This window comes from Ochlerotatus camptorhynchus, unplaced genomic scaffold (assembly GCF_037179485.1).
Source record: "Ochlerotatus camptorhynchus isolate MF236.1 unplaced genomic scaffold, CSIRO-AGI_Acam_v1.1 ptg000361l, whole genome shotgun sequence".
NCBI lineage: Eukaryota > Metazoa > Arthropoda > Insecta > Diptera > Culicidae > Ochlerotatus > Ochlerotatus camptorhynchus.
Window position 1 is genome coordinate 587,904 of NW_027040849.1, and position 22,695 is coordinate 610,598.

At 39.1% G+C, this 22,695-nt stretch overlaps 1 protein-coding gene across 7 annotated transcripts in view; it reads left to right on the forward strand.

Moving 5' to 3' along the window:
- The window catches only part of Dg (Dystroglycan), a 542,469-nt gene that overhangs the window by 487,288 nt on the left and 32,486 nt on the right, over positions 1-22,695 (forward strand). Inside the window, exon 8 of one of the 7 annotated variants that reach the window (XM_065231770.1) lies at positions 2,060-3,280. The exons of the other annotated variants lie outside the window; for them this stretch is intronic. Within the exon in view, the coding sequence (XP_065087842.1) occupies positions 2,060-3,280 (1,221 nt within the window). The remainder of the gene's footprint in view (positions 1-2,059; positions 3,281-22,695) is intronic. 7 annotated transcript variants of the gene reach the window in all.

Sequence of the window (22,695 nt, forward strand, 5' to 3'; positions counted from 1 at the left end):
CAGAAATAAAATAGAAAAATATATCCGCACAATTTTAGAATGAGAAGAATTAAACCAGTATTCGCGTGGAGCTACCATTTTTGCCATAACTACAGAAAAACAATATCAGGTTAATATTATTTTAATAGAATTGACTACCCGCTTGATTCCCTTTCTCATTTTACAGCTGGTATAATCAATTTGTCAGATCGATGTCTTTCTACCTATACCACTTTAAATCACTGGAATGGGGTCGATTTTTGATGATCCAGTACCACATATATTACGTGCCCTGTCTCACAAGAGGATCGTCGTGCACAGCTCTCCTTAAATTTCACGCTGGCACCAAGACGATGATCAGCCGCCCCAGAAAAATCTCTCAAGTTATGAATGAGCTTTTTAGCTATGTAAGCGAAAGTTGTAAACTGTTTTCCCTCTTATAACTGTGCTCCATAAATACTCATCACTTTGCTTATTAAAAAATTATTGATACTCTGGAAATAACACCTTAAATAACTTATATAGAACGTTTCAGCATGAAACAAAAGAATCGCTGTAATAACTGATAAAAGTTTTTAAGTTAAGCTTTTTGTTTTATAAGTTTTATAAGAACTATAAAGACCCAAAACCAATTGAATAACTTCATCATTATCAATTTGTATCCTGAAATACCGAGTACCACAAATTTCAGATGCAAATAATTATAGTAAAAACATTCAACGAATGCAACGGTGTCAAGGAGGATACCTTGATTAAAATTTGAATTAAACTCAGAGAAGTTCTCTTGACCTAAAAAAAACTGATGAAAAAAATCCAACATCCTTTCTCGTAACATGTTCCCTAGTTCACGAGAAATGAGTTTCCATGCACACAAAAACACCCGTAGCAATCAGACATATAAACGAACGAACGAACCAACGAACGAACCGTTTCAAAAACACCGACGCATTTTCCTCATTCGGGTAAAATTGACTCCCAAACGCTCCATCGATGTTTCTCGTTTTTTTTTTTTTAATAAAGAAATTTTAACCGAGCAAAAATCCAACAGCGAATGACATCGGAAAAATCAAATTACACCACGAATCTACGGTCATACCCTTTCGTGTCGTTTCCGGTTCCCGTTCATTGATACTTTGTTCCCGGTTTTCCATGTCATCGTACAACTACGGTCAACTAGAAAATCGCAAAAAAAACACCAGGGCTGCAATATATTATGACCGCCTATGTCCCATCCTATCATGGTCCCATCCAGAACGAGCGGAAATATGCCATTACCGACTGGTAAGCGTATAATGGATACCTACCTCTATGGAAAATCTACTCACTCTTCCGTTTTCCTGCTTCCCATTCCTTAGGGTTCCGCGCTGCTTTGCCTGGTGGAATCTATTTTCGTTTTATGCGTTTAAAAAATGGGAATGCCTTGTTCTCATCATCGTTTTTGCGCTGCATCGCCGAACAGCCATTTATAAGTGCGTAAGACGAAGTTCCACAAAGTAACGCGAAACCCTACACCTATAAAGTTTGGAGAAAATCGATTGTTTCGTGTGGAAACGGGAAAAAATGCTTTCCCTTAATATTTTAATTGGCCCCTGAGGGACGGGCCACGGGGTTTTTCTTTTGGGAATAGTAGAGTCATTGGGTTCGGTAATAAAGGACGTTTTGAGTCATTTTTGTTTGAATAGACCCAGGGAGTTTCCCTCAATTTACACAATGACCATTTGTTTTCCCACAAATTCATCATAATTTCGTGCCATTCAGCAGGAGCTAAGTTCAATTCTGAGTTGTCGTCCCTGTAAACTTCCATAAACTGTTTTCGTGTGTTTGTGAAGTAAAACCCTTTAATGCCCTTTGTTTTCTCTCGTTGTGTAAATAACGTCATTGCTTTTTCTCTTTCCTGCGCCCCGGCACCCGTCATCCACTAACCGCCATCATCACCATCGCGTTACACCACCTGAACCGCAACGACAAACCATCGTGCGGCCGTTTCACTACTGTGTATGATTGGTATCTCTCCCCTCGATCGGTGGCGCCATCTACGTCAACAATGTTGCTTCCATGGAATGTGGCTTCCCCTATTTAGCCTTCACACGTGACCGTTACTAACAGTGAAAAATATAGTCATAAGCATAGCGACAACAATAACAAGTCTGGGACTGTGGGTGGCGGGCACAGACATCATGGGGAACCGGACGAAGACAATCAGATTGTACCTGCTGGAGTGCTGGATCGAAGCGTCGAAGGGCATGGCAAGAAGAAATCCTACACCAAGAAAATGGACGCAACACAGACCGAATCGAATGATCAGTTCGATTTCACTCAGGCCGACATCCGGGAAAGTGTTTCCCAGCTGGAATCGACCATTACGAAAACGATTGAGAACAACGAACAGCTGAAAAAGGAAGAAGAAAGCTTGCTGGCAAAGAAAGCTTCCAAACATAAGAAAATTGACATCCAAAGAATCGTCGAAACCGAACTGATGCTACCGGACATTGAGCAACTCAAAGGACGGGATGTCTTCAAGGACGATTACTCGATTGAAGATGCTGTGACCCCGGTGGTCCATTCAAAGACAACTACGACTACTCAAATCACTTCAACCACTGACAAACTTTCAACGACTCAGAAAACATTCCAATCAAGTGCAAACATCAAAACCACTACGAAGGAACCCGTCATCCTCCAAGCCAAAAGTAGAAGCTCGCTAACAAGCTCCAAAGTTGTCCCGCCAATAACGACTGCTACTACCGATGCCAGCAGCAGTACTACGACAACGACATCAACCAAAAACACGACACCGGCAACCAGCACTTTTGCCTCCACTCCGGAAATGACCACCGCCATTGATCCAACTAACGACGATAATTTATCTAATCAAGTGTGGACCGAAGAATCCCCACTGAGCACCGCCAGGAGTGGTAATCCCACATGGACCACCAAATCCTCGACCTTACCAATGACGATGACGACGACGACGACGACTATGAAGACTACAGAATTAACCACCTCGAATCCACCACCACCCACGACCACTATTCGCAGTCCCCTTACTTCGACTGGTACATCCCCCGGAACAGCACCACTAACCACCACCGGTAGCACCACCACCACCACCACCACGGCCATCATTATCAACAACAGCAACAATGAACTTGAAGACTTGGCGGAAAGCATCTCCACTGCCGCTACTAATGCTCGTTCTACTAACAATAACGACAAGCTTAGCTACATCGCCGCCGTCGATGCTGGTATGCCTTCTCCAGGAAGGCAGGACGGTCAAGCGAAGGTAAGCAGACCCCCTCGCGTGAAATCCGAGTGGCCCACCACCACCTCAGTTTTCTCAGTTTTCTTCCGCTTCCGTGTTGCGAATGACTGCTCTCGCGTAGGGCCGCACACACAGCCCCAAGTTCGATTTACTCTATATTACTCTTTTGCTCTCACGTATTTTTGGCTGTGTTCGTGCGTGATGATGATTTATTTTTTTTATTCTCGCGAAAAGTTTGATGAAATCAACTTATGATTTATTTGCGTTGCAATTCCTTGCTTGATGTTTTTTCTTTCTTTAATGGGTGATTTCAGTTACAATGGGATTCCTCCAGAAGCCTAGTAAAACGTTCTCGAAAACGTACTGCGCGGACATTCAGACCGACTCAAAATTGAGTCAAGTCAGAGTCGACTCCATTTCGTCAAAAGTGGATTTACAAAAAAGAGCGTTGAAAGGAAAAATTTCTTGAATATGAGAAAAATCGATAGAAGCTTTACCGAGTCTATTAGTAGACTCCTAGACTGAGTAGAATTTTCCTCATATTCAAAAAGTTTTTTGCCCGGAAAATTCAACTCACTTTTTGACTAAATCCACTTTTGATGAAATTGCGACGACTCGACTCCACTTTGAGTTGGTTTGATCGACCGTGCGGTAAAACCGTCCTAACAAAAGCTTCTCAAGAAGCTTGCTGAAGCTTCTCAAGAAGCTTGCTGAAGCTTCTCAAGAAGCTTGCTGTAGCTTCTCAAGAAACATACGGAAGCTTCTTAAGAAGCATACTGAAGCTTCTTAAGAAGCATACTGAAGCTTCTAAAGAATCATACAGGAGCTTTTCAAGAAGCTTGCTGAAATTTCTCAAGAGGCTCTTCTGAAGAAGCTTGCTGAAGTTTATCAAGAAGTTCTTCTCAAGAATCATACAGTAGCTTTTAAAGAAATTTATTGAAGCTTCTCAAGAAGCTTGCTGAAGCTTCTCACGAAAATTGCGGAAGCTTCTTAAAAAGTCTGCTGCAGCTTCTACAGAAATTTGCTGAAGCTTCTCAAGAAGCTTGCTGAAGCTTCTCAATAAGCTTGCTGAAGCTTCTCAAGAAGTTTGCTGAAGCTTCTCACGAAAATTGCGGAAGCTTCTCAAGAAGCTTGCTGAAGCTTCTCAAAAAGCTTGCTGAAGATTCTCAAGAAGCTTGCTGAAGCTTTTCAAGGAGCTTGCTGAAGCTTCTCATGAAGCTTGCTGAAGCTTCTCAAGAAGCTTACAGAAGTTTCTCACGAAAATTGCGGAAGCTTCTTAAGAAGTCTGCTGAAGCTTCTAAAGAAGCTTGCTGAAGCTTCTCATGAAGCTTGCTGAAGCTTCTCAAGAAGCATACTGAAGCTTCTAAAAATCATACAGGAGCTTTTCAAAAAGCGTACTGAAGCTTCTCAAGGAGTCTACTGAATAAATTTTCTGAAACTTCTAAATAAATTTTACTGTAGCTTCTAAAGAAGCTTGCTGAAGCTTCTCATGAAGCTTGCTGAAACTTCTCAAGAAGCTTACGGAAGCTTCTTTAGATGCATAATGAAGCTTCTAAAGAATCATACAGGTTCAGCAAGCTTCTCAAGAAGCTTACAGAAGCTTTTCACGAAAATTGCGGAAGCTTTTTAAGAAGTCTGCTGAAGCTTCTAAAGAAGCTTGCTGAAGCTTCTCATGAAGCTTGCTGAAGCTTCTCATGAAGCTTGCTGAAGCTTCTTAAGAAGCATACTGAAGCTTCTAAAGAATCATACAGGTTCAGCAAGCTTCTCAAGAAGCTTACAGAAGCCTCGCGAAAATTGCGGAAGCTTCTAAAGAAATTTGCTGAAGCTTCTCATGAAGCTTGCTGAAGCTTCTCAAGAAGCTTACGGAAGCTTCTTAAGAAGCATACTAAAGCTTCTAAAGAATCATACAGGAGTTTTCAAGAAGCTTACTGAAGTTTCTCAATAGGCTCTTCTGAAGAAGCTTGTTGAAGTTTTCCCAGAAGTTCTTCTCAAGAATCATACAGTAGCTTTTAAAGAAGTTTACTGAAGCTTCTCAAGAAGCTTATGGAAGCTTCTCAAGAAGCTTACTGAAGCTTCTCAAGAAGCTTACTGAAGCTTCTCAAGAAGCTTAATGAAGCTTCTCAAGAAGCTTAATGAAGCTTCTCAAGAAGCTTAATGAAGCTTCTCAAGAAGCTTACTGAAGCTTCTTAAGGAGCTTACTGAAGTTTCTCAAGAAGCTTACTGAAGCTTCTCAAGAAGCTTACTGAAGCTTCTCAAGAAGCTTACTGAAGCTTCTCAAGAAGCTTACTGAAGCTTCTCAAGAAGCTTACTGAAGCTTCTCAAGAAGCTTACTGAAGCTTCTTAAGAAGCTTGCTGAAGTTTCTTAAGAAGTCTGCTGAAGCTTCTAAAGAAGCTTGCTGAAGCTTCTAAAGAAGCTTGCTGAAGCTTCTCATGAAGCTTGCTGAAGCTTCTCAAGAAGCATACTGAAGCTTCTAAAAAATCATACAGGAGCTTTTCAAGAAGCGTACTGAAGCTTCTCAAGAAGTCTACTGAATAAATTTTCTGAAGCTTCTCAAGGAGCTTACTGAAGCTTCTCAAGAAGCTTACTGAAGCTTCTCAAGAAGCTTACTAAAGCTACTCAAGAAGCTTGCTGAAGCTTCTCAAGAAGCTTGCTGAAGTTTCTCAAGAAGTTCTTCTCAAGAATCATACAGTAGCTTTTTAATAAGTTTACTGAAGCTTCTCAAGAAGCTTGCTGAAGCTTCTCAATAAGATTGCTGGAGCTTCTCGATAAGAATTTTGAGGGATCAGCTCGAAAACCGTAACGAATCTTTCAGTCAGCTTTCAAAAGCATTTCATAAATGTTAATGCAGCTTCTTGAGAATCATGCGAAATTTCTCAAAAACCTTGATGTCTCAAGAAGCCTGACCTTTGCAGAATGTTGACGAATCTTTTCAACAAGTATACTGCTGCTCTGAAGCACCTTGCTGAAATGTTTCAAAAAGCTTGCGAAAGCTTATCCATAAGCACCCCAACAAACATTGCAAGCGGAACAAGAGCATATTCAGGCAAAATATGCTTGTTCAGCAAAAAACTGGATTATTCAACCATTGTTCAGCTCAAATTGTTTTTTGGGATACTAAAGTATCTCAAGAATTACATAAGTCTCATAGGAAACATGCTGCAGCATTTATAGAATCATATTGTAACTTCTCGAGAAGGTGAAGATAGAAAAAAAACTGAAAATTCTCAAAATGTTTGATGAAGCTTCTCAAAAGCAAGCAAAAGTTTCTCAAAAAGCTTGATATAACTTCGCAAAAGTCTAGTAAAAGCTTCTAAAAAAGCATGCAAAAACTTCACAGAAAGCTTGCTTCTTCTCAGTCTGCTCTACCATAAAGCATGCTGAAGCTTTTTCAAGTGCTTCTCGAAAGTATTAATGAAGCTTAAAATAGCATGGCGAAGCTTTTTCAAAAATGTTGGCGAATGCTTCTCAAAAATTCGATAGTACTTCAAAGCATCCCAGAAGTACGTTTCCTAGAGTTTCCAGAAGCATTAGTACCTTGACAACAGATTTAGGGTGAAACGGTCATTTATGGACATCCTAGTAGGTAAGCTTCAGATTGATGTCAAATTTATACTTTTTGAATTAACATTTAGGGGACGGCCCTGGCGTAGTGGTTAACATCCATTCCTCTTACGCCTAAGTCTCGAGTTCTAATCTCATACCCGGACAAGTCACGAATGACCACCCGAAAGCGTTAAAGTGACTATAATAAAAAAAATCCACGAAAATCTACAATTTAAGTTGAAGTGATGGTAAACCTTTAATGAACCACCCCGGGCCACTATAAGATTGAACGCTATCTAAAGCATTCACATCCGTGACTCAAACGTTTTACATTTTTAATTGCCACTTTTCAATATTTAAAAGAAAAATCAATTCGGGTGTTTGTCCATAGCAAGCAGGCTTATTGGAAATTTCGTATCGATCTCCAAGAATTCCGCTTTCTTTTAATGGATGTTCATTACACTGCAATATGAATATTCACCGTTATGTGATTCATGTAAAACAAAAATCCATCGGAGGCAGCAAAATGAGATAAACAAAAATTGCTCTTCTCGGTCAATATTTAAATACCAATCAGTGAAATCATTACATGACACCACTTCCCACTTCGTTAAATATTGCATTTGGTTAAGTTTCCCTCCTTCTGTTTCACTTCTCCTTTTGCCCAAGGGCAGCGTGGAAAACCCACCAGATCACCAAAATCATATTATCTTTGTCCGATACACGTTTCGTTATTGATAACAAAGGACCAATTTATTTTACCACCCCTGCCCTCCGGCGAATATTGCTCAGCGGTATTATTTCTACCACCAACCATGGCTCCCAAGTACTTCCGAATTTCCTTCATTTATTCAGTTTTTCGTAGGGTAAATGTACTAATTTTCGACTAACTGAAAAATCAGCACTTCCTGTTTGAAACATAACGAACCTATTTCGGTATGAAACCATCAGTTGCATCGAAAATAGGCAGAATATGATTTAGTTGTATGGAAAATGTCGATAATTTGCACACTTACCCTACTTCTGGTTTCCCGTCTTATTTTTTGTTGGCTTCGCTGTCGGGATTGCTTTAGTCTACTTATTTCCTTTCGGCATTTTGATTGTTGTTTTCATTTATTAGATCGAATCTCGCTTACCTTGACCGAATTCCGGCAAACTCACTTGTCTTGCTATCTTTCTCTCTCTATCTCTTATGAGCCTTTACTGCTGCTTTTCTGTCTTTATTCTTTATTGGGTTGGTTTCCCCCGTTTTGTTTTGCTTATCAATTTTGGCTTGGTTTGGCAGTTTTCCTTTTATCTTGAATTTATGAGAAGTAAGCTAAACATCATTTTTAAAGTATTTAGGTTTGGTCTGCGTATGCGGTTTTGATTTTATGGAAAAATATTACGTGAAAAGCACCCACTACTTGTGTAGTTAGGAATTGGTTGATTTGCAAACGTTTGTCAGCTGCGCACCTGTGTATATTTAAACACACACACTTTTCACATGGAAGAAAGTAAAGCAGCACCTGTTGAACCTTCGTAAAAAGAGTTTGTAGTAGGTATCTGGTGTCGTTCGTAGAAAAACACATTAACTGCTCCAAGCTAAAAAAAAAACCTTCACCAAATTGAATGACATCAGTAATTACATGGACAACTCAGTATAGCTACATAAGAACTCGCTAGAAGTCATCGACACACAACATCATGTGGGAATTAACACCCACTTTTCCCAGTATGTAGTGTTGGGGGGAAGGGTCAGAGGGTGAGAAAAAAGTAGGAAAACATCACTTTCACCGGCAAGAAGCAAATCAATTCGGTCGTCTTTTCGTCTATCATCGTGTCATTCTTTTCCTTGCCGTTGTGACATACTATATTCAGCTTCAGAAGACGACTCATTCTGAAAAACCAGAGAGAGGGCTGGACATCGGATGGGGGCTGTTCGCGAATGGCAAAAATGACACAAACCGTAACAGTTGATGAGGTATCCACAGACAAATATCATTTCTTGATAGATTGGGACTTGGTTCCCCCAGCAAGAATCACCCATAAGTTGATCCTTCCAGCCCATATAAATGTCTTAACTAAGCAATCTGTAGCGCCTCGTAGACGGTGTTTGATGTCAGTGCACTCCTCTACTTTTTTTCACACCCACTCTACCCCCAAAGCACTCTCTCTGAATTACGGAAGCTCCCGCTGTTTTTGCCTCTGGTTGTACCACTCTGTTCGACTGGAAGTGATTGACTGGCTGTGACAAAGCGTGATGTAACCTAAGGCGACGAGTGGTGCCTCGCTCATTCCGTTCGAAGTCTTGGTCGCCCATTTTAGTTATTGTATATCTTCCTTGTACTACATAGGTATAGCCCTCTATCTCTACACTTCCCCGATGCTAGCGTGTGATTTGGTTCTTGCTTCAATATTTGTTTTGTCATTACTTTAATGCAATCATAATTATTTTTATTTCGGTGTGTGATTGTGCCTTTGACTTTTGACTTCGGTGACTAAAATTTCTTAACTGGTGGTTCTTGATTCTATGAATTATAGTGCATAGTGACTTAGTGGTCTATTTTTTTTATTTTAGTGTTTAGCTTGATTACATCGTGTTTTTGTTTCTAATTTTTTTACTTGTTAGCGCTTATCTATTAAAAGCATCATAAAATGAGACAAATATTTACATAAATGATTTTTATTTTTGAATATCAAAAAATCTGAAGAGGCTGTTTGATATTAATTCTCATTTATTTGCTATTATACATCAGTGTAGGAAAATCATAAACAACAAGCTCCCACTCAGCTTACGAGAGATTAGTTTTGCTCAAGAAACGTTTTGAAAAATATCTTCACTGAAAAATGGTGCGATCTCCTATCACTCGCATCGAGTTGGAAAAAGTTTAGTTGAATAATACCGAAAAGCAGTTCAGTTTAGATTAGTTTCCTTTATTTCAGCGTTGGGCTGGGTCATTTACGGACAGTCCAGAAATTGATCTCCCTAGATAAACGTTTAATTCAGTTCTATTAATTTGACATGCTTAAAAGATTACTTTTCTACCAACAGACATCAATAAAAAAAAAACCAAATGCTGTAATTGTACCTAGAGTTGTAACACGATTTTGATTTTCAATTGTCGTTTCGTTTTTGCTGGCGAGATGAGTCAAACAGAAACAGCATTTCGATATTTCTCTAGTACTTTTCAAACCGACCAATCAAACATTCCCGCCCTATTGAGAAGAACTAAGTTGAAGTTCGACAGATTATTTTCTAAACTACTTTGAAACCATACATTTAACAAAAATATTTGTGCCGTAGTCAGTGAATAATATCGGTGAACATTCAGTATGAATGGTAAAATCACATTTTTATTTTGAATAACGTGCTACAATCATGCTTGCTGAAACTCCTCAAGCTCATTGGAGGTTTTAAAACACTCATGTCCTGTGAGTTTCGCCAGCCCTCACCTCGAGTGAGTGCCGGCAGGAATATGGAAGAAGTAAACAAAAACTCCTCGGGAGAGAGGGAGAGTGAACTTCAGCGAGAGGATGATTTGACGTGAGGGGCGCTTTTCGAGACTCCGGATGACTTTTTGTTCGACGCAAGAAGCTCAGAGTTCACCCAGAGTGAGAATAAGAGCGTGTGATAGAAAACATGAACATCAATGGCAGCAAACCTCACTCTCATTTTATCCCCCTTCGCTCACAAGCTCTGATGCTCAGTGGAATGATTTGGCAGTAGGCATTCTACTCCTTAGAAAAATGCTACGCTCGGCTCATTTCAAACTCGCGAGTGAGGCTCCATCAAGCTGGCTACAATATGTGAAAAAATCACATACGTCGTTTTAACTAGTCAAGTTTTTTTTTTCCTTTGATTTGTTTTCCGTCGATCTTGTTTTCCGTGCTGAGCACCAATGCTACCGACGCCAGGGAGGCAGCTCCCACACCTGGACCCTACCTATCGACCCATCAACTCATGAACCGGGGACCAACGGCTTTACTTCCCTTCCGAAGGAAGACGTGATCAGAGATGTTATGCCTCAGAACATCCCGGCGGCGCCGACTGGGATTGAACCCAGGCCTGCTGGGGTGAGAGGCAATCACGCTTACCACTACACCACCGACGCCGCTAACTAGTCAAGTTGTTCTTCGGACATTGGACGATTTTTCACAATTACATAATTTTGTTCCACACCATCTAGAATCCCTTTCACATACTTCAGAATAGAGTACCACATACCGGGAAAATGACTGGTACCCTTTCTTAGAACCTTAGATTGGTTTTCCATGACCCGCCTGTAGAAACTGAGCACCAATTAGGCAGACAAATTAACCTTAGTAACAATCAAGCACCTATCATTCTAAACTGTACATTGGACAATTTGCTACCTATGATTATCTTAAACAAATGTGAGTAAATTTAAATGGGTGTTAGTGTATAGAAGAGAAATAGTTGGCGTCGAATAACTCTATTAGTTAAAATTAGTTACTTAGGACCTTTTAAAAAAGTTCTCGAGATTTCGAGAATTTTTGCAAAGCTGCTCTACATTTGGGCTCGGTTTGGCGCTGTTTTTCTGTGTTGGATTTCTCCATTTAATGAATAAACAATTGCAAGCCTCTAAAGCTAGTCTACACTGGGGCTTTCGAAATTTTTGATGGAATTTAACTGATCTGGGGAATTGATTCCGCAATTATTGAAATCATTTATAAAGTGATTCAGTACTTTATGAAGTTATTCCAACACGCAAACCAAAAATCTATTACAATGAATGTTAGTTCCATTTCCTATCATCCTCTGTTCATGAACATCGCAGCGAATGTTAGAAGTTGACCTTGCAGGCGATGTAATGATTTTTTGCCTTTTTTATTTCGTGTTCTGTTTGTGCTTTCACCTACACAAGCAAGCATTTGCCTTGATTTTTATGTATAACATGGTAGAACGACGCACACACTTGCCTCGAATCTCTCCAGCAAAAATGAGCGCTTCTTGTTTGCTTTTACGCTATCCTTATTCAGAAGCATGGAGAGATCAGTGGAGAAAGCACAGGTCTGATAATCGCAACGTTCATTGTTCGAGTCCAGTCCGACAACCTTTTTCCTATTTTTTTCGACATAATTAATTTACCTCACTAATACACTCTACATTTTTCGGTCTCCAATTTTCTTGCATTGGACCGCAGCTAGGTATATCGCATCCTCGGTTCATGCGGTCTCCACTAACATCCTCTGATGATGAATCCCACATAATTGTAAGCGAATCTTACGTCCACCGGTTGGGTGTAAGTTTTGCAATGCTTTTCTAAGCGATTCCAGATTTAAAACTAACATGGTTCACTTCATATTCAAGTGATTTAAAACTTTTCACTTTCAGTTCTAATTCACTTCATATTCAAGTGATATCAACTTCAAACTTTTCCGGACTGATTCACGTCATATTCAAGTGATTCCAAGTTTTTAAGGTCTGATTATCTTCTTATTCTAGTGATTCAAAATTTTACTAGCCTGGTTCGGTTCATATACAACTGATTCCAAACATTTCATGCCTCATTCATTTCATATTCAAGCACAGAAGTGTCACGTAGTTACATAATTCATAAACAAACTAAGGAACTATCTGCTAGCCTCATGCTTGGCATCCACAGTTGTTCACATCAACTGCTCATTTGTTAATAACTGTTCACTCAGTTGTTGAAATTAAGTTTTCCTTAAAGTAATTGATAGATTAGTTTACTGTACACCCAACCGGGGGATGTAAGATTCTCTTACAATTATGTGGGATTCATCATCAGAGGATGTTAGTGGAGACATGGACATGAACCGAGGATGCGATATACCTGCTGCGGTCCAATGCAAGAAAATTGGAGACCGAAAAATGTAGAGTGTATTAGTGAGATAAATTAGTTATGTCGAAAAAAAATTGGAAGCAAACTGCCGACTGGACTCGAACCACGAACGTTACGATTATCAGACCTGTGCTTTCTCCACTGCTCTCTCCATGCTTTTGAACATGAATAGCCTAAAAGCAAACATGAAGCGCTCATTTTCTCGCATACTCGACTTCGTATGCTTTTTCTGCTGGAGAGATTCGAGGCAAGTGTGTGCGTCGTTCTACAATGTTCTACAATGTGCGTCGTTCTGCAAGCTTACTGGTATAGTCGAAAGAGTAGATAGAACACGAAATAAAAAAGACAAAAAACTATTACATCGCCTGCATGGTGAATTTCTAACATTCGTTGCGATGTTCATGAATAGAAGATGATAGGAAACGGAACTAACATTCATTGTAATAGATGTTTGGTTTGCGTGTAGACATGCAAAGAGTAGGTAAATCTTATCATTTGAATCTACACCAAATCTAGAAAACTTGAGTCTTGAGCAAAGGCAAAGGTTCAAAAGGCCAAGGGTATTCAGAAGGTGTAAAGCTTGAATTGAAATTCTATCAGTAGTGTACATGTAAAATTGAGCATTTTCGAAATTATTTTATCTCGTATTCCGACCTGATAGAAAGTTGGAGTTTTCTGAAAAATTGCTTAGAAGACGTAGGCTGTTTGACAGAGATAGTTTGGTTCACAATTCTGACACTGCGTGGTGATATGCGCTAGCGTTCTTGTAAAATTGAGCATTTTTGGATTTATTTTAGTACGTGATCCCGATGACCTTGAAAGTACGAGTCTTCGGCAAAGTTGTTCAGAAGGCCATACACAGTTTTGGCCACGAACTGCTCATTTGCTAATAATTTTGCACATAGTTGACGAAACATAGTTCTGTTTGAAGCAGTCTATAAAATAGAGTTTAAGCGAAGACAACAAATCAAGAAGACTGGCAACTTTGCCAGAATCCAAGCGACAGGTACAGTAGCGCTGCACTTGAGTGAAGGTGGAAGCAACGCATAAAAAAATGAGCAATACACAAACCCTTCTTCTGATGATGTAATCTTTGCTATCAAATCGCGGCAGATGACGCGATTGTACCTGTCTCATAGCGTTTGTATGAGAAAATGGAAGAGTTGCCAGTCTTCTTGATTTGTTGTCTTCGGTTTAAGCTTGTTATAGATACATAAAAAATGAGATTTTAATTCTAGTAATAAACTGTATTTGTCTTTGCGTTGTAAAAATGAACTGAGAAATGCTCGCTGCACATCTCAGACATTAAGAGTAAAAATTCATTGGATTCAAATGCTAAGATTTACCTACTCTTTGCATATCTATAGTAAACTATGATCCCAATCTATCTTTTTTTTTTCCTTTGATTTGTGTTCCCTCGATCTTGATTTCCATGCTTAGCACAAATGCTATCGACGCCAGGGAGGCAGCTTCCACACCTGAACCCTACCTATCGACCCATCAACTCATGAACCGGAGATCAATGGCTTTACTTCCCTTCCGAAAGAAGGCGTGATCAGAGGTTATGCCAGGGATTGAACCCAGGTCTGCTGGGGTGAGAGGCAATCACGTTTATCACTACACCACCGGCGCCGCTTACCAATCTATCAATTACTTTAAAGAAAAACAAAGTTCAACAACTGAGTGAAAAGTTATTAACAAATGACCAGTTAGTGTGTACAACTGTGCATGCCAAGCATGGGTATATGAACAGAATCAAGCCCCGTGCTCCATATCAACAATAGGGAAATTACAAATGTCAAGTGTTAAAGCGTCATCGGTCACACTGTTACTCCTGGGGATGAACATTAGGGTAGGTCTTGTTTGTATGGTGCCTCACAACCCTCTGTTGCCCACTACTCTTCCGATATGCATTGAGGTCCCCAATAACAGTGTCAAATTTGATCGAAATTGTATGGAAAAATAGAGCCGAAATGAAGCTAATCAGTCGCTTACCCGAAATTCGGATATTGCTCAAATTTCACCAAATCACAGAAATTGATTGGGAATATTATGCAACAACTTTGTCAAAAACTGAAATTGATTTTCTAATAAAAAAGATATTATTATTTTAACTTAGACCCATTATTTCGCGCATATCGACAGGCGTAAATATGAGCTTGTAGGTACGTGTGGAATACTTGAACTAAAGTGAGAGATTAGTAACTTTTTGTACAAAAATCAAATCAATTTGCAGAAATGCAGATGCAGATGCAGAGAACTCTACGGCCTTTTATAAGTGTCAAAGGAGTTTGGAGGTTTGTTAGTGAGGAGGGTAAAGCCGGTAAACGTTGCTGGCAGATTTTTATAGTAGAATAAAGCATAGTGAAAAAAAAATGCAAATGACCTTCTGCTCAGTAGCAGAAACGGTAATCTCTAAACTACCGAGTCCATTATTTTATGCTAATTGATCATAAGTAACATCAACATGAGAATTATTTCCCTATGTCTTCTTGTTCTACGCATTTCAAGCTTATTGCATATCGCATATTAGCTTATTGCGTGCTCTCAACTTAGTGTTCTAGATGCACTTCCACAGTTATTAATTGAGAGCTTTCGATGCCTGTACCATTTTTGCATTAGTATAATTGTGTGGCAAGTACAATCATACTCTATGCCCAGTGAAGTCGAGAAATTTTCCAATCCGAAAAATTCCTAGACCGGACCGGGAATTGAACCCAGCCACCTCCAGCATGGTCGTGCTTTGTAGCTGCGCCTTTACCGACTGAGCTAAGGGAGGCCCCGATGTAAAGTATATGAAAAATTTCATAATTTGAAATTTTGTAAGTTTTTAAAGTATAATTTGTGATCATAAAAAAATTGTGAAAAAATAAAATCATAATTTACAAATTTTGGAACAGTAGTAGGGATATCTAGTGTCCACAGCCTGTGTTTTAATAATATCCTCACGCAGAGGTTGGGGGATTCTAAAATCTATCAAAAACTTATTTGAGTTGATTAGAGCCTATAGCTAGTTCAAAATTTAGAATGATTACAAAATTTACAAAATTTTCAAAACTATCCAAAGTAACTAAATTTTCAAAACTTTCAACAACAACATTTTAAGTGTTTGCAAAACATTCAAAACGTACAGCACTGCTATAACTTTTAATAATTTATAAAATTTTAATCAAATTTATCAAAATGAAAATCAGATTTAATAATTATTACGATGAGCCCCATATTTAAATCCATAGGCCAACATAATAGCCATTTCCCTACATTACAGTTTTTTTTTTCAAAATTTATAATTATTAGAAAAATGACTTAATGAAATTATAAAATCAACGGAAATACAAAGTGGTTTGTGATCTAGGACTTGGAAAAACTTTAAAGATCAATCAGGCTAAGGCCTTGATGTCCTCTGCTATCAGAAGATGTCGTCTCCACTCTGCTCGATCAGCCACACATCACCAGCCTCGGAGTCTGCGAAGGGTCCGCAGGTTGCCTTCTACTTGTTCAATCCACCTTGCCCGCTGCGCGTCTCTTATTCTCGTTCCAGTTAGATTGATGGTTCTCCCCATCAGCTGGTGCAATTCGCGGATCATCATTCAATCGTGACATAAATTTATTCTTTTAGGATTGATGAATAGTTGAATAAAACAGTGTCAGTGCAGTTCCAGTTTACCACCAAATGAGCTCAAATGTTGGATCAGGGCTTGATTTCGAATCGACTGCACCGTGTGGACTAACAGTGATAATTTGAACCACCCCAATATCAGTTGCCAGTAGTGATTGCCAGTACTTCAATTATGACACGCATACGTCCCACTTTGCCACACTCTGGACAAACGAGCAGTGTACTTGCAATGATGATTTGATTTATGGGGACACTTCAAACCCGGCTCGTGGCAGAGGTTATCTCGAATACGCGCTAAGCACGCATTCAAAATAACATTTGAAGCGTGCTGCTCGAAAACAAGAGCGAGACTATAAATCCGCTTCTCCGACCAAACAAAAATTGTGCCCAGAGGCAATCCTCAAAGGTCCATGCGCTTCCAATGTTTAATAGATAAGTCAAACAATTATCCCAAGCAGAAAAGTTTCCTCATTTCACGTATCTCATTCCTAACTCTGTAACCCATATTCAATTATTCCAAAAGTATAAAGATAAACTGAACTAACTTTTCTCAACCGAGCAAACCGCCATTCCGGCGATCACCGCTCACTAACCAGAGTTGGTGAAATCCAAATTTCCTTAAATAAAAGAAAGGAAACTAGCAGCATAATGAAAATTTGTTGGCAGTACTCAAATATTCCCCCTCTGTTTTTATATATTCATCAGCGCTCTATCGCGGTTGTCGGATGAGCACCTTCATCCGTAGAGAGGTTTTGCCTTCTAGCACTGTCACCGAGCATTCCTTGTTGGCAGCCAGCATTTCACCCATAAAGCGAAAAGTTAAACACAGAAATCTAATTTCTCGTTATCCTTGACGCTCCTTTGCTTCTTTACGAGGATGTTTGCGATTTACGAGAAGTTTTGCTTGTGCTCGTCTTGAGTAGCGAAATTGTGTGCGCTGCTTGGAACCACTCGCTCAAATTATGTGACGATGTTGGATGTTTGCTACTCTCATGGTGGGTGTCTTTGTTTTCACGGGCAAATGTGATTAAATGTACCCTTGTGCAATGTGAACCATTGCCGGCGTGTGCGTTATAACCACGCACGCACAGCATTATCAAGGTCGGGCTACGTTTTCTGAATGGCTGTGTTGTTTTGGAGATAGAGTCCTCCGATAAAGTGACATACTTAGTAGGTGAGAGTGTTTACACTACTGTGTGGTGTAGGGGCCATTGGGCCGAATGGGTCATTAGGCCGAAAATATAAAGGTGATAGATTGAACTTAGAATGTTCTCTGCAACACTTTTGGCTGTTCGAGTAGAGACGTAATAAAGCCAAAGAAAAAGTGAATTAAATCTGAAAGAAGACAGAATATGTCTTATGATGTTTTTTTACTCATACAATATTGCCCATAGAAGTTATAGTAATCTGTATGGGCATCCACATTTTTTCCGCCCGCTCAATATTGATTAGAATAAAATAGTTTTCGGAGCTAATTACTCGTGGAGTAACCATGAGTACCTATCATGACACGCCTGTCCCCAGTGCATCAGGGGGGAAACAGCTTTTGTCGGGGGCTGGCTAACATAAACAAAAATAAACTACAATACAGAATCTGTTTCATGTAGTGAAACATTGCATTTCTGGATATCTTATCTTTCTTCTTTTTGATATCATTTATACAAATCTGTAAGAGAATCTTACATTTTTGTGACGGAAACATAATTGAGTAAAATTTTACCCATTTTAAAGAAAAGCTGCTTAGCTCATTAAGTGAGTAAAATTGTATTCATTGACTGAGTAACTGTTACGCATGAACGAACAATTGCTAGTAATTTAGAGGGTAGTAGTGACTCATAAATGGGTAACAAATTTACTCTTTTGACGAGCAAAAATTTCACTAATTAATGAGGAATTTAAGGATTTAGTCTATATTAAAGAGTGAAAATCGTCTGTAGATAAATAACTTTAGACGTTATTAAAAATATTAATGTAATACTGTATATTACTGAAATCCGGACACTTCTCAAAGATAATTATGAATATCAAAACAAACTTAAATAGCACGCAAATTGTATAATGGTTCTAAAGTTCTGTTCATCTAATCAAAACACATCCTGCACAAACAAAATTGAGCAATTTCTCTGTATTCAATTCACATACTATATATCGGCTAACAATCACTTGGACTAATTAAATACAAACACCTTTGTCACATCTCCAATTCCCGGCTATGGAAGAACCTGAAAACTGATCTCTCCCGAAACAATTTTCAATTTCATCATTGGCGTAGCTAATGGGGGTGCCAAGAGGGCCAGGCCCCCTCCAAAATGATCTAGACCCCCCCAGGAATTTAGATGTTTTTTAAACACCGGTATTTTGTCAAGCAGTTTTGAGGTTATCTTTTATTATTATTTATTTTTTATAAATGTCTACTTTTCATAATATTCTAGACTAGAAGAATCAATGTTGAGAGAGCTCTACAAGTTTGCCAAGAGGGAATACTTCAAAGATCTCTAAGAAGTACAGGGGAAATCGTAAAATTTAACGAAACTTAGTAGAAATTCTGGGAACTTCATAGAGCTTCAGGAAAATTCATAGAAACTCAGGGAGCTTTGGAAAAGTTCAGAAAATTGCGTAGAAGTGGGAACTATAATTAAGATTTGGAATCTTCGTAGAAGTTAAACACTATTTAATTTCAGGGAGCCTTATTATTGTTCGGGGATCTTCAAATAATTTCAGCACATTTTTTTTTTTTGAAACGTCATGAGCTTGGAATAGTTCAGGGAATTACGGACAAGTTCGAGAAATTCCATACGTGGAACTTCGCGGAAAATCAACGAGAAACGCATTTAGAAGTTCAGATCAAAAATAGTTCAGCAATCTTCTAAGATCTTCAGGGATTCTTTCTTCAGTTTAGGGAATTTCGTTGAAGTTTGTCAAAGATCTTACTTCAAAAAAGTTTAATGAACTTTTTGGAAGTTTTGATAACTACGTCAAATTTCAAGGCACTTTCCAGATGTTCCAGAATAATTGTAGATGGTGGGGTCTTTCCAGAAGTTGTTCAGATATCTTCGTAGGATAAAAATATGGAATTTGGAATAAATTCAGAGAACTTCGTAGAAGTTGAAAACTTTTTGTAAAACTTAAGGTCGTTTTGTAGATGTTTAGGGAACGTCACATACACAGGAAAAAATAAATGTTAATAAAGAATGGAACGCGCAAAAATTGGTCGACATAAAAATCAGTCAAAATTCATATCACAAAAATCTTCTTATTTTTCTTTTGGTAGTTCAATTCATATAGTTAAAGGAAAAATGTTCGTTTATTCTTTTGGTTTTCCAAATCCGAACTGCCGTGCCTTTCGCTTAATCCCTTCCATTGAATTTTGCATAGTGGTCTCATCGACCTTATTCGCCGCCGAACGCCAGTTAGATTTAAGCTGCTGCTCGTTTCCATGGATTTATTAGTTTTTTTATTGAGATTCCGTTTGACCAAGGCCCAATCCCGTTCGATAGGGCGGAGTTCTGGGCTATTGGGAGGGTTGTGGTCTTTAGGTACCACAACCACGTTGTTCGCATCGTACCACTCGATTGCCTTTTTCCCATAGTGGCAGCTCGCCAAGTCTGGCCAGAACAGCACAGGTCTATTATGTTGCTTTAGGAATGGTAGCAGCCGCTTTTCCAGGCACTCCTGAACGTAGATCTCTTGATTGATGGTTCCCGTAGTAATGAAAATGCCGCTTTTTAGACCACACGTGCAGATGGCCTGCCAGACGAGATATTTTTTTCGGGAACTTCGATAGTTTGATGGTTTTGAAAATTTCAGCCACCTTCCCTTTTCCTGATGCGGAATACTCGGTAACTCCTGTCCCGGAAGCTGCTTGAAATTCGCCTAAACATAAGTTTCGTCGTCCATGACGACACAGTCGAACTTTGTGAGCAGATTCGTATACAGCTTTCGGGACCGCTGCTTTGCCGACTAGTTTTGTTTGCAATCTCGGTTCGCCACCTTCACTTTCTTAAACGTCGACAACTCGGCTCGTTTCTTGGCCCGCTGCAAGGTAATATGGGAGACATTGAGCTTGCCAGCGACGTCCCGGATGAATAGGTTAGGATTCCGCTTATATTTCACCGCCACCTTCTTCGTCGTCGCTGCCACGTCCGGATTACCATTGCCACCGCTTCCAGGCTTTTTGGCGGTCGACAGACGCTTCCCGAACACTTTTAAAACGCTTGTCACGGTCGATTGGGCCACATTCAGCAATTTTGCCAACTTGGCGGCGTGTGAGAATGTCGGATTCTCTTGCGCGAGCAAAATGTTGACACGCTGTTCCTCTTGCTTGGACGTCATTTTGAAAACTGGAGAGCAAACGGTGAAAACTCATCATAGCAACCATTGTACATACACTCAACTTCCAAATGCAGCATTTCTGGTTTTTTTTTATGCATTTTTAATAGAAATACACCAATTTTTGCGCGTTCCAGACTTTATTACATTCAAGAGGATGCACTTCATCATGTCGAAAATCTCAATGCACTGTATCAATGATAATTTTGTCCTTTTTGGCAAGTAATATTACACCATATTTTTGACACGATTGAAGTGCATCCACTTTGATGTGATATTTTAATTAATTTTTTGCTGTGTAGGTTACAGGAAATTCTTTCAGACATTCTTCCTAGAGAGCAGGAAATATCAAAACACCTCCAGATAGACGAAGATATTAGTGAAGTTCTTTTGATATATTTGATCAAGTTCTCCAACTGTTAGAAAGAACAAATGACGTCTCTAGTATATTCTTCCAAGACTGTTGATCAGAAAGTTTTCAAAAGTACTCCGGCCAATCGAGTCTGATGGAATCTTGAATGATGAATTTAGATTTTATGGAGATGTTTGTACATTTTCTATAGCTAGACCCTTACCCTGGTGATTTAGCTTTTTTTGTCAAAAATTAGCACTCTAGGATTGCTGGGATAGCTTGAAACATGAAATAGAATTTGCGTTCTATTATTTGTGTAGTTATTGATATAACCAAGGGGTAGGTCACTCCGCGCACCAGTCTTGGGTCATCTTTTTTGGCTGTGTGCCGCAAGTGTGCCGCAGGAGTGCATATTGTACCGCTCATAGAGCGAGCTGCGATTGTTTGTAATAGGGGAAATTACGGCTTCGGCATGCCAGACTATTTTCGGCAACCCAAATTGAAACACTATTTTCACTGGATTTTCTTACGAAAACACTTCGCTGAATGCATGCAAACGATTCTTTATGCTTTCAGCTTCAATTTGACTATATTTTTACCACTGAGAAAAAGCAATCTAGCAGGGTTTTCTTGAAATGAAACACACGCACTACAAATTGTAGCTGATTTCGAGTTGCCGATAATAGAACAGCAGATTTACATGCAGTTCAAATTGAACGGTTGCCGAAGAAAAACTGGTTGCCGACAATACTCGCTCTCACTAGAGAAGATTGGAGCTTTGTAAAAGCGTTTCAAAACAGTTTTCGACAATTCTTTCGACTTAAATTGTTAGAGCAGCTGGCAGCAAAAGATTGTAAACAAACCAATACTGCATATGTGTGCGTTCCATAGAGAAAAAGGCTATAGAAAGAAGGTCACTGCTTAGGTTGCCGAGAATACGTAAATTCCCCTATATCCATCCCGGCAACCCGGTATTTCTGACACCGTGAATGTTTTGGTTTGAAATCGCAAGGGTAAATCGGATTGACGATGACGTGGGAAGTGACGGGTGTGCTATTTTTTTTGTAATGTTGTGAACAACTTCAATGACAGTTGTCCAGCAGTGCTCTCATTTTATTTACAACAATTCAATGCCTACGAGATTGTGCCGAAGGTAGGCCGAAGATGTGCCGATGGATGTGCCCTAGTTGTACCGAATCTAATTTCGGCCCAATGTGCTGAGTGACTTACCCCTTGGATATAACAACACCGAAAAAGCTTAAATAATTATAATAAATTGGTACCAAATGGGTTCAACCCAAACTAACTCCACTTCAAATTAAAAATTAAAATAACCCAATAAGCTTTTGTAGAACGGATTTAAAATAGTATCTAGTTACCAACAAGGGCCCAATCATACAAGTTTGGAGTTCAATCCTTTCGATTAGATTCTTGATTTTTTATCTAATTCCGTGATCAGGAAAGTGAATTACTCCGATGTATCGAAAACAATTCTGGATAAATGCTTTTTAATTTTCTTTTTTCTTCAAACATTGGAATCCTGACATTCGAAAAACAGTAGGTATCTTATAAGTCTGAAGGAAATTAAATTATAACCTTATTTTTCATGATTTTGCAATTTTTGTCTTACTTTCTTATCTCGAAGAATTTTCCTCGCAAAATGAACCAATGTCAGTTGTACAAGGTCTTTAATTACGATTTTATTTTGAAGTCCAAAAGATTAAAAACTGGTATAGTGTATTGAAAAACATTTGGTCGATTTTTATGACGTTTTTATGAAACTTGGTGGAACATAGAAAA